The sequence below is a fragment of the Fusarium vanettenii genome, assembly GCF_000151355.1.
Source record: "Fusarium vanettenii 77-13-4 chromosome 9 genomic scaffold NECHAsca_6_chr9_2_0, whole genome shotgun sequence".
Lineage (NCBI taxonomy): Eukaryota > Fungi > Ascomycota > Sordariomycetes > Hypocreales > Nectriaceae > Fusarium > Fusarium vanettenii.
This window is the reverse complement of record NW_003315877.1, coordinates 1,603,179-1,615,851: the sequence shown is the minus strand read 5'-3', so window position 1 is coordinate 1,615,851 and position 12,673 is coordinate 1,603,179. Positions and strand designations below refer to the sequence as shown.

The 12,673-nt window shown below is 53.8% G+C and overlaps 2 protein-coding genes across 2 annotated transcripts; both read left to right on the top strand.

Moving 5' to 3' along the window:
- Window positions 1-3,135: 3,135 nt before the first annotated feature.
- NECHADRAFT_48458 (uncharacterized protein) lies at window positions 3,136-9,398 on the top strand (the record flags this gene model as incomplete). Its single annotated transcript, XM_003050519.1, has 4 exons — window positions 3,136-3,490; window positions 3,742-4,359; window positions 4,979-5,236; window positions 5,290-9,398. 4 exons carry the CDS (start codon window positions 3,136-3,138, stop codon window positions 9,396-9,398), a joined length of 5,340 nt encoding a protein of 1,779 aa, XP_003050565.1.
- Window positions 9,399-10,048: 650 nt separating this feature from the next.
- On the top strand, window positions 10,049-12,580 carry NECHADRAFT_85014 (uncharacterized protein; the record flags this gene model as incomplete). The annotated part of the gene is made up of 1 exon (XM_003050518.1): window positions 10,049-12,580. One exon carries the CDS (start codon window positions 10,049-10,051, stop codon window positions 12,578-12,580), a length of 2,532 nt encoding a protein of 843 aa, XP_003050564.1.
- Between the last annotated feature and the right edge of the window lie 93 nt (window positions 12,581-12,673).

The window sequence follows — 12,673 nt, the reverse complement described above, 5'->3', positions numbered from 1 at the left end:
ACGTCATGGATGGGATTCGAGACGGGGAGAGCATGTAATTTACATATGCATCTTTTCTTTTCTGATTATTATTCTCGTCTTGTTGGACGCAGCCCATGAAAGGACCAAGACTGGGCCCTTGTCTTCCACTGCCGAGAGCCCAATCAGCACTAGCCCAGTTCCCCTGTGGGCGTATCTTCAGTGGAGACCGGGTCCCCCTAGGATCGGGCCCGGGGGTTCTAGGCCCTCTTGGCGGAACGGCAGGCTTTTGCCTTGCACAGGTTTGCTGTGTGCAAAAGGGCCCTCGTAAGTTGAATCCAATTCAGGGCTGTTTCCACTGTCTTTCCTCAGCCATGTGCCGGCAGTAGTGCCGTTCGCCGAACTTTGCTCTCCCTCCCCGTGACGTTGCAGGATCGACAGTCAGAAGAGTCCGACGCCCGACCCCTTGGGACTCAATTGGGCTCGGAGGCTGGAGCAATGTAAAGAGCGATGCGCCGGGGAAGCTCTCTCAAAGAAGCAGCTATACCCGACCGTCTTGTCTTGTCTCTGGCGGTTTGGGGTTGGTGTGGTCTCTCGGGGTGGCTTTTCGCAAGGCGGGCGAGTCGGCAATTGGACCGAGAAGGGCATGGTATAAGGGCGTGTAAGTTTTGGATGGCGTTTCATCGTTTCATGTTCTTTTTTGGAGAGGGGGGACCGTCATGATTCAGGTGTCTGTCTGTCCGTCCTTTCTTGGACACTAGGTACTATTCCCACCGCGGATCAGACTCCGTAATAGCGCGCGGGTTGCTGCGTCGAGTTGTTCCGGAGTCCACGATCTTGTCTCTGGAGGCTCCATGTTCCTGCAGTGCGAGTAGCCTCACCTCGTTTCGTCTCCCGCCTCGCCTCGCCTCGCCTCGGAAAAAGGGCACAGTCTCGGGGGGCGTGTGCGCCATGTTCACTATCAGGGGTATCGGCCTTCTTGACTCGTCCCGGATCTCGACCGTTTATCGTTCCCTCACCAATCTGACGTGACAAAATGTCTCTGCCCTATTACCATTTATATGGATCTGGCGTGACTTTACCTTTCTGCTTCCCCCTCTACTACAACTCACTATTAACCGTGAAACCCACAGCACAGCCAGCCCCGTGCTCCTCTCTAGGTGTTGCTTTTGTGCACTTCATCCCGGCTCTCCCACTTGCCGGGTCTAAGCTTCCATCCCATCCCCTCCCCGAGACACACTCCTCTTGGAGAGACACAAGACGTGACGGTTGCAATGTGACAGACGCGGAGAAATAGTTCAACAGTAAAGGGGGGGGGGGGGGGGGGACGGCGATGCCCTCTTGTCGGATGACTCGGTTGGGATTGCTGATCCTCAACGGTGCAGAACAAGGCAAAGCATCAAACAACATGGAGTCTTGGAACACTGCCCTGGGCCCCACTGGCCGTGCGGGTGCGGGTTGAACTGTGAGCTCTCCAGTGCTCCTCTCGATGCTACCTACTACATAGTAGCACTGTAAGGTAGTCAAGGTCTTCTGTAAAGGGTGTACGTACCGTACTATCCATGCAGCCAACTTACATGGATAGTGAATCTTGCCCGATGAGCCCTTGTCGATATGGATGGGGCTGTCTTGTCCTCCAGTGTTGGAGTAGTTGTCTCTTTCTTTGATCTCCTTCAGTTGGTCCACCTCTCCCGTTCTCCTCCGTCTTTCCCTCTCATTCTTCTTCATCAATCTTGGTCGTCGCCTGTGGCTTTTTTCTTCTCTGGGCGTCTACTTCTTCTGAAACCCGACTGTCCTTCGGAGACTCCGACTTTGATCATCGGTGAAGAAACAGGTGCACACGAGGCTCCCCAGACGAAACAAGCCTCTTTCTACGGGGACGCTATAGTTGCACTTGTCCTTTTTTCTTGCTTCTTAACAGACCCCGTTATTGACTTTGACCTTTCTCCTCTCCTCTTCCCCCCCAAATCCACCCCCATTTTACCCCAGAAAGACCAACACTCTTTTCTCGACAGCCGAGCGTCTCATCGTTTGACACGGAAAACACACCACCGCGAGAGCTGCATCGCCAGATATGCAGCCGAATGCCTGACCACTTGAGCCGACCACAATAAACAACATTGTCAGAAAAAGGGGACGACGACGACGACGCCATCCCCTCATCTCTCTACACAACAACGTAGATCTGTGCTTTTGCGCTTACATCTAGGAGAAACGATCGATCTAGCTTGGGCCTAGGGGAGGGATCTTGTCTCGTCTATATTTCTCCCATTTCCGAATCCTTTTTTCCTTCGCTGGGGGTACCCAGTACATCCAGGACCCTGCAGCTTTTCGGGCTTTTTTTCGTCGACCTTCAGGGGTTTAACCCACAGAGCGAAGATCAGAAGACGGGGTTGAACAGGGGACGGCTGTGTACGTCGAAAGAAGGAAAAAAAGAAGGAAAAGAAGGGGAAATTTCTCAAAAAAATCCTTACTATTCCGCAAGTCGTTAATCGGGCGGCGTCCGGACCGATATCGACTTATACCACACCCCGACGCTCAAGCCGAAAATGTCGGGGCCGGAGCGGGCGAGTCGCGGCGCCCATGAAACGGTTTTTACCCCGCGACACACTCATTCAATCCCGAACCCCTCCTTTCGTACGTGCCCCCAGATTTTTTTTGGATTTTTTTTTTTTACTCTATTCTCCTTCTGGCCATTCTCGTTTTATCGAGACGAGATGAAGGTCGTGGGCTTCCTTCTCTCCGGCGCCTAATGGACAAATCAATTTCCCTTCTTCCGTCATTTCGCATTAATTGCCCTTGTCGCTTATCGACCACACCCTTTTTTTTTCATCTCATCTCTTTTACCACGTGGTAAATGGCTGTGGTAGGCTACGGCTGGCGCTGGCAATGATGTAATTCATGGAAGGGGGAGAGCTCAGCTCAGCTCACGACTCCACATTCCTCCCGCATCCCATCTTTATTCCGACCCCCATCTCCATCACTTCAACAAACTTGCCGCTACCGTAAAAAAAAACCTGCGTGCGCACTCCGAGGTCGGACGAATCTATTGTCTTATCAACCAGTTCAGCCGCACTTTAGAAAGAGCAGGGGAAAGAAGGAACTCTACAGGCAGCTTGGCCCGGGGGAAGCCAATTGGAGGAGAAATATTCACAATCATGTACCGCCGCCGTCATTATGGCCGACGCTGACCTCAACCCCTCCGCAGCCACGCACAACTCGCCGCGCACATGGCTCCTCACCTCGGCCCTCTCGCCCCTCGCCGTCCGCCTCACCCGCCTGCTTCTCTCCCACGGCGACTACGTCGTCGCCTGCCTGCCGCCCCATGAGATCGACCACGAGGACCGGAGCGCCGAGTTCCGCGAGCTCGTCAACGAGTGCAAGAGCACCCGCAAGGACCGCGAGGGGTGGAAGGATCGCATTCGGGGCATTCGCTGCGATGCAAACGTCATGGGCGCGTGTGGTGCTGCCGTCGCAGAGGCGGTTCAGGTCTTTGGGCGGATAGACATTCTGTTGTGCTGCAAATCTGAAGGTATGCCACTGACGACTTCATACGTTTGACACTGGGAAGCTCTGCTGACGCGCCATTGTTTGAAGCCGTGGTCGGGACTGTAGAGGAGCTGTCGACGACTCCTTTTACTCAAAACCTCGTTCGTGACCAATTCGAGTCCATCTTCTTCTCCCAGGTCAACTTTATCCGGGCTGCTCTCCCACAGCTCCGGTCACAACATACAGGGCACATCATTGTCCTCACCAGTACGGGTGGTCACATTGGCACTCCAGGAATGCCAATATATACGGCTGCTACTTGGGCCCTAGAGGGCTTCTGCGACTCACTCGCCTACGAAATTGCGCCCTTCAACATAAAAGTCACTATTGTGCAGCCAAACAAGGAGATCCAGTCCTTGACGAACCGCCTCACTTTTGCTCCCCCGATGCCAGCCTATGACCAGGGACCTGAAGCTGTCCCGAGTATTCGCGATATACTCTCAAATGTCCTCAATACGCATCCAGATACGGCTCTTCCTACGCCCTTGTCTCCTCCTGAATCTGGGCCCTCACCAATGTCACCAGCCAGCTCAGCTATTGAGCCGGATGTAGTTCCGGGTGAAATTCTGCATCGGTATCCGAAGCTTCCACCCGGTGCTGCCGACAAGCTGGTTATGGAGACAGTACATGCGCTCTCAGCCATTGGAGGTCACGAGAATCCTCCAGCACGACACATTGTTGGTCACGAGGGCGCCATTGCAGTAAAGGAAAAGCTCAAGACTGTGACAGAGGAGCTTGAGGATTTTGTGGAGGCGAGTTTATCGGTTGATATCTTTGAGAGTGAACTACAGGCAGAAGCAAGAGATGGAAAGGCGCCGGAACTGAGTCCCCAAGGACCGCCGTCGTCAACTGGTTGAGATGGTAAACTTGGCTATTCTCGCTGAAAGATACCCATATTTAGCCAAAGTGTTACGGCCGTGCAGATATTAATTATTGCTGAGACATGGTTGTATGTCATGGTTCTCATTCGGCGTTTTACATAGATGACCCAGGATGACTTGGTCCTGTTTGGGGAGATCTGAAGTGCCATGCATTAAAGCGATCTAGACAGTAGGATCGCACCGGTTATCCAAGCTCCAAGATACCCTTGAATTACTTTAGCTCAGCAACAATGAATCTTTCAATTAAAATTAAAGCCCGGCAGTTCCTTTGTCATGCCAGCGATTATATCCCCTAAGCCTCCCAGCATAACATCCATTGCTGGCTTCATAGCTCGGCTCGCAAAAAGTTGGCTCCGTCCCCAGCGTCTCCACCACCAACGGCGCTGTCCGACCACCCATGTCAGGGTATACAGCACAGCTCCTAGCCGCATGCGACAGGTGTACGATACCCAAGCTTGAGAACGGCGACCGACAAGCAAATAACCAACCCCTACTCTACAACCTCGAGCCCGATTGCCTGACGACGCAACCCCAGAACCAGCATGCTACGATAGATACAACGCATCCTCTCGCAGATTGATATCCGAAAGACGCCGCCCGCGGGGAAGACGACGTCCCTGAACGAGCAAACACCATAGCACGTCGAGCTGGCGGACATGTTGAGCAAACACCGGATGCTAGCATGAGCTTGGATCCTTTGCTCCCCGTCGCCCCCGCAAGGGTCAAGGCGCTTCTCTTGCCTCTGGGACACATCAAGGCGGACCGCTTCGCAACCTTTGTTGCGCGCCTACACAACGAACATGTCGTCCACCTCCGCGACATCAGCGCCGATGGGCGGCCGAATAGGAGTAAGTGATGGGATACATCCTAGCTGGATGATCCAAGCGCTGACATTGCGCAGACATGTTCTCGCCCCTAGCGTACCCGGACGGCGCCATGATATACGACCTCGTCACCCACGTTCCTCCGCCCTCACATCTCGCCCTCTCGCCTTTCGACCTATACCGGGAACCCCTTGCTGTGATAGCTCTGGCTGATGGAACGGAGCTGGATCAAGGAACGTTTAACAAGCGACATTCGGCAAACGGCACGGGCCCATCGACGGCTGAGAAGAATATCAGGACATTATACCAGGAGCTTGAGGACCTGCGCGACAACTACCCCAAGGCCCTGGTGCACCAGGTCTTGGTATTTGACTATATGGCTCCAAAAGATTCGGATATTCCGATACCTGAGGGTCTCGTGGCTATTCCTCCAGAGGAAGATTGCAAGAGGACAACCATGAAGACTGTCATGTGCGACATCTCGTCGCTCCTCCTCGCCGAGATGACTGCACTCGCAAAGTCCTTCGAGGCCATGACCAACATCGAATCCCCGGGGCATAATCCTACGAGACACACTAATGGCGGATCTTGGGGTGGTGAAGGGGGCATCAACGGCTTGTCTAGGAGGAATACGCAGTACGCACCCCGTCATGCCGCTCGCTCTAATTCAGCAGGCGGTATCATGGATAGGGCCCAATCGCGAATGTCCATGCCTGTGACCGGCCGTGGCGGACTTCATTCGAGTAGTTCGACACCGGGATTGACGTCGACGATAACAAGGAGCGGTCTTTCGAATCCTCCTATTACGTCAGACGGTATCGAGAGCACTACCCCGAGCACGAGTTCAACGCCAGAGCCGATTACCCGACCAGACACTGCCGATAGCACTCGAGATACAAGTCGGGACAGGGTATCGGTTCAGGGGTTTGGCTCCGGGGGCGTGAATGACAGATGGAGGCTCAAGGGCAAAGGTCGGGCTGCTGTCATTGTGGGCTCGATGTATCTCCAAGCCGGACGGTGGACCGACTCTATCAGGGAGCTCATCGAAGCCGCCACGACTGCACGATCTCTAAACGACCATGTTTGGCACGGCAAAGCACTTGAGCTCCTCTTGGTGAACTTGTTCCTCCTTGCCTGGCAGAAGCTGGAATTCGTGGTACCCAGTGTGTGCTTCCAATGGACGGAGAAACCATCCAACAAACAGGCACCAGATACGACACCCACTGACCCTGAGCAACCTAAACATCTCAAGCATCTTCAGTCAGTAATGACGGAGCTCCTCGATCGAATCATTGCGCTCTACACGAGGATATCGTCAGACAACCTCCCGCCATTACCGCTATCAGAGACCTACATTCGGTTCGCCAAGATTCAGTCGGCACTTCACTTGAGCGATGGCTTTTTGAATGACAAGTCAATTGCGATGATTGTGACTGGAAAGAATCCTGACCAGCAGCCAACGGTTCCATCACCGCGATACCTATCAACACCCACGAGGCAGCAGATTGTGACGATTCTCTTCAAGGCGTTTCCCTCTGGGGCTTCAGAACTTCTCACTACGGTGGACAGGGCGTCAATACTGAGTGGCATAGCAACGGTGCTGGGGCCCCTTGGGCTTCACCGCAAGAAAGCCATGGTGATAAGAGAGCTCGTTTCTGTTCTCATTGGGGGTCTCGTGGAAGCGCGGACACGAGGAGCTGCAGATATGGGCATTCATCCTGCTGCTGGACTGGTCTCGTTGGCTTCAGGAGGAGGGTCTAGCGGTGGCGTCATGGCCTTGGATCTTGGAGAGGGCGATGTTGAACAAGGGATTGATGCGCTGTTGGGTCTATTGTGCAGGTCTTACGGCATTATAGGCTACGACATGGCGAGGAAACCTGGTGCTGAAAAGGGTGATGATGACTCGGATGAAGCAGTGATTGCCAGGATACGCGGTCAATCTGCGGCGAGATTCTTTGGCTTTCCCGATGTGAAACTCAACATTCTGAGGGCGTGCATCAACTTTTCGGAAGCGCTGCCGGACTTTGATGGTGTCTTACGGTTCTCGAGCGATCTCCTACGAACGGCTGGCTCAGGGGTAGCCCCTGGACCTCGAAGAGAAGATGCATCACCGATGCTGCATCGAGACGAACAAGTCCGATTAGCCACCAACATCTCGAGGACATCGAACCTCGTTCAGCGGTTGGGTTATTCAGACCTGGCGGCGGAATATTGGGATGAGTTCTTTGTCCGAAACATCAAGCTTGAGCCTTCACCAAACAGCAAAACACCCATACCCCACGAGAGGAATATTCTCCCTGGGGCCACTGCCAGTCGAGCATCCCAGGACGTGGACCCCTTCATTTACAATCCATTCCTCAAGAAGCCCGATGAAATGGTGAATCAGACGCTTGTGGCTGATGAATATGCCACATTCAAGATCACCCTCCAGAACCCCTATGATATCGAGGTGGATGTTGAAAACATCCAGCTTGCTTCAGAGGGAGTGGCATTTGAGGCAGTTCCCGAGGCAACGATTGTCGGGCCTTATCGCACTCAGGTAATACGGTTGAGAGGACGCGCCAAGGAGGCGGGTACTGTCACCATCACAGGAGCTTTGATCAAAGTCCGAGGCTGCCGCGAGAGACGCTTTCCCACATTTTCCATGCCGTGGACTCCGAAGCAGGATGCCAAGGTCAAGGCCAAGGGCTTGGGGGCACTTGAGGAAGCAGTGACAACAGTCCAGCCTTTCGCTCCCAAGCTTGAGACGGAATCTTTGAGTCTCACAGCAATCCAGGCGCAACCACTGGTTGTGGTCAAGTCGACGACTCTGGCACAGTCTTCACTCATGATCCTAGAAGGCGAGAGACAGGTCTTTAAAGTAACGTTGCAGAACCTTTCTGAAACGGCTGTAGACTTTATGCTCTTCTCCTTCAAGGACTCTACACAGGAGCAGCTCCAAGCAGCCATCAACAACCGAGATGCGACAACGGCTGAGCTGTACGAATATGAGCTGGCATTAATGAAGAGGCAGGCTCTGCGACTTCCCAAGAACCAAAAGGGTCGCAACATTGCGCCTGGTGGAGAGGCGACTTTTGAGTTTGAGATCCTTGGCAAGCCAGGGTTAACGTGGGCGACAATCCAGGTCGATTATACTCATCTCGGATGCCCTCAGAATGAGATCACTGAGCAGTTCTACACACGGCAGGTTTCATTGGATCTGACGGTTACTGTCAACGCCAGTGTTGAGCTTTCTCGCATCGATGCTCTGCCGGTGCACGGCGAGATTCCGCAACCATTCTGGGATCGCTTGGGCAGTTCGGTCGCGGCCAAGGCTGACGAGTACTGTCTGGTGTCTGTGGATCTGCGCAACGCCTGGCCGAGCCAGATGGCGATCCATCTGGAGAGTGATGATGGAGTTTCTGTGGAAGAGGATATTCTTCCCGGAAACACCAGCCGTGTCATTCTTCCGGTCAAGAGGGTCTATCTGGAAGATCCTCATGCAACAATACCAACACTTAACCCCTCCCGAAACCGGCAGTTCGTGGTGAGCGCTAGCAAGATCTCTCCCGAGATGGAGCGAGCGAATCGCGAAGCTTTCTGGTATAGGGAGAGGATCCTAGGATGTCTCAGAGCGACGTGGAAGACGCTGTCGCTACCTAAGAGGAGCGGCACGATCGACCTGAGAAACATCCGACTGACGACGCGCATGATTGAGGCGATCAAGGTGGACGAGGTTGATATTCAGATCTCGGTCGAGGACGCCAATGGAGAGGCTGCCGAGAAGGACGCTGCATACGTGGATGAGTTTATGCTGCTCAAGGTGCGCGTCACCAACCGGACGTCTCAGCCCATCTATCCCTTGGTCAGGATCTTGCCGGCGTTGTGCCACAGGCCAGCAAATGTTGCCCTGGAGTTTACACGCAAGATTGCGTGGAACGGTACCCTGCAGCAACCGATGCCCACGTTGGAGGGCCATCAAAGCGCTGAAGTATCATTGGGCATGACGGTGCTCTGCCGAGGCGAGTTTGAGATCTCGGCTTCAGTAGAAGAAGTTCAAGTCTGGGAAGAGCCAGAGGCGGTCAAGTCACCAACACGGCCTCGCTCAGAGACTCAGACTATGATGGACGCGGCGCTTGGAGTCAAGGAGAGACGGATCTGGCACTCGAGACAACCATGTTTGCTCAAGACCAGGGATCGAAAGTAGAGAGTGTGTGTACTTGGGTTATCTATCAATGAGGATTCAAGCGAGCGAGACTGGAGTTTTTGCTGGAGATGAGCCTTTAATAGAGCGAGCGATAGGAAGCGCATACCATTGGGTGGAGTAGATACATATCAGCGGAGGAAAAGACCATGTAGGGGACTATCAATATTACTCGATACCTAACTACATCCATGTCTAACGTTCATTCTGCTGTCTTTGGTAGTTGATCGTTGAGACAATGTGATACCCTGCAGTAGCGTCACTCAAGATCTGCACTGCAACGTTCTAGAAGTTCTTGCATGGTCGCCACAATTTTTAGTCTTGATAGCGCAATTTTGCACCGCCCGGAGAAAAGAATTGAGCACCAGAATCAGTTCCCTTTTGCACTAACTCAATTACTTTTTAAATCCGATCACCTGATAGGACAAAGTCTCCCCGTACTGTTGCTTGCGGGAGTTTAACGGGATTCAACGGTCATTCTCTTGATGCCGAGTCAGCGCCGGCTTGTGGCGGCAAAAGTTTGGTTGCCGACGCCGGAAGGCTTATCAGGGTCATCATCTTTTTTCACGACGGGTTGATTTGTCTGTCTCTTTCTTGGTATCATCTTTTGTTCATCATTCTTGGTTCTCGGTCTCTATCATTTCTACGGAAACATGGCAACGGGTGACTCCGAGGCCGCTTCGGTCAAGGCCCCGAAGCGAATCCTCTTCATCGACGCCTACGACTCCTTCACCAACAACATCGTCTCCCTGCTGAGAACCATCCTCGGCGCCGACGTCTTTGTCGTGAGGATTGATCTATCAATTGTTGAAAAGACGGGGGACCACGAGGAGGCGACACCTACCAGGTGGACAGAGGCTGAGTTTGTCGATAACCTCGCTCAGTTTGACGCTGTTGTTTGTGGGCCTGGTCCCGGTTCACCGCTTAACCCGGATGATGTCGGGGCTTTCAACTTGTTATGGAAGTTGCCTGAGGAGCTGCAGGTGCCGGTGCTGGGCATATGTCTTGGATTTCAGAGTCTTGTTGCGGCACATGGCGGTGCTGTTCGGAGGTTGAAGAGGGGTCTGCACGGCATGGTGAGGGAGATTGAGCATCGTGGTGACGTCTCGGGGGACATCTTTCAGGGTGTTCCGTCCTTCAAGGCGACGCTGTATCACAGTCTGTGTGCAGACATTGGACAGGATAACGCAGAGTGGAAGCACGAGGATCGATGGAAGCCTTCCGCGTCGGCGCCGCAGTTGGTTCCCCTGGCGTGGACGATGGAGACTCGCGAGGATGGTCGAAAGGAGCGCATTCTCGAGGCCGTGAGACACATCACCAAACCCATCTGGGGTCTGCAGTATCACCCAGAGTCAGTTTGCACTGAGAATGCTGCCAAGGGCGTGCTTGTCAACTGGTTCCATGCGGCGCTGCAGTGGAACAAGGTCCATGGACGGCGGACTCGAGGGCCACTATTGGAGATTCAGACCTTGTCGCCGCCGAATCATCTCGAATCTGTGGCTGCGCATAGGGAAAGGTCGAGGGAGGGCTGGTGGTCGAGATCTGGAGCGACTTCGCTGAGGGATTATGGGAGAGATTGCGAGTATACACATCGTGTGTTGCCTCTACCGCAGGGTGTTGGTGTGCCCGAGATGGTCGAGATGCTTGGTCTAGCAAGGGGTGAGTCTGTTATCCTCGACTCATCAAGCTCCAAGAATGGAGATGCTCTCGCCGTGAGCAGCATCGTGGCTCTCGAAGTGGAAACTGCTCTACGACTCGAGTATAGCGTATCCGACAATCACGTCACGGTTCGACTTACCGGTACAGCTGGCAGCGAGGACCAAATCGAGAGAGTCGACCTTGAGGACGGCACCGTCAATGTATGGGAGGTCATTTCAGACTTTTGGGAGGCGAGGAGTCACCCTCCCAACTCTGACAAGTCCAGCTCGGCGTTCAAGGGCGGATTCATGGGTTTCATCACTTATGAGATGGGATTGTATGGGCTGGAGAAGAAGTTGGTGTCGGGGGATAGGGGGCACAAGAGACCGGATATATGCTTGGCGTGGGTAACGAAAAGCATCGTCTTGGATCACCGAGCTGGTGTTGCTTATATCCAGCACTTGAAGCAGAGAGGCTCGGATGATACATGGCTTGAAGTTACGACGAACAAGATTAAAAGTTCAGGGGTTTGGGGGTCAAATGCTCGCAACGGCGTCAACAACAACAACGCTATCCAGACGAGGAATGACAGAATCAAAATCACCACACCCCAGCGCGACAGATATGAGGAGCAGGTCCGGCTTTGTCAAGACTTTATCGCGGCAGGGGATTCTTATGAGCTTTGTCTCACTTCACAGACGACCATGGCGAGACCGAGAGTACAACGTATTGCAGGAGGGGGATATGATGGAAGCAGCCCCTGGAAAATCTACCAGACGCTACGAAAACGACAACCAGCCCCTTTCGGCTCCTTCATCCGTCTCGGTGGCGCAACCATGCTGAGCTGTTCCCCTGAACGCTTCCTCCGGCACGATAGCAACGGGTTGTGCTCCATGCGACCCATGAAGGGCACTGTCCGCAAGTCAGAGGCCGTCTCAACGCTGGCCCAGGCTGAGAAGATCCTCCACGTGCCCAAGGAAGTAGCCGAGAACCTAATGATTGTCGATCTCGTCCGGCACGATCTACACGGCGTCTGTGGTGTTGGAAATGTCACTGTTCCAGATTTGATGAAGGTGGAGGAGTACGCGACCGTGTTCCAGATGATTACAGTCGTCAACGGCCAACTTCCTCGTCAAGGCCACAAGATCGACGGCGCCCGCCGTGGCAGCTTGACTTCTCACTTTCCGTATACGGGTCTTGATGCGTTGGCTGCGGCTCTTCCCCCTGGAAGCATGACGGGAGCGCCCAAGAAGCGCAGCTGCGAGATTCTGCAAGTCATTGAAGGTCACCAGGAGAGAAGCCTGTATTCGGGTGTTGTTGGATACATGGACATCACGGGAGCTGGAGACTGGAGCGTGACGATCCGTACCATGTTTCGCTGGGATGATGAAGAAGCTCCCCCTGAGGAGGGTGAGACGGAACCAAGAGAGGTTTGGAGGATTGGAGCCGGCGGTGCCGTGACGATCCTCAGCACGCCTGAGGGAGAGAGGGATGAGATGTTTACCAAGCTAGCTGGTCCTCTCGGTGTATTCCGAGACGCGGCCTAGGAAGGGGTGGCTATTTGGGATTTACCCCTGATTTCAAGGGGAGGAGGGTTTTTGATATTGGCATTGACTTGGACATGATACCTCAACGTACAC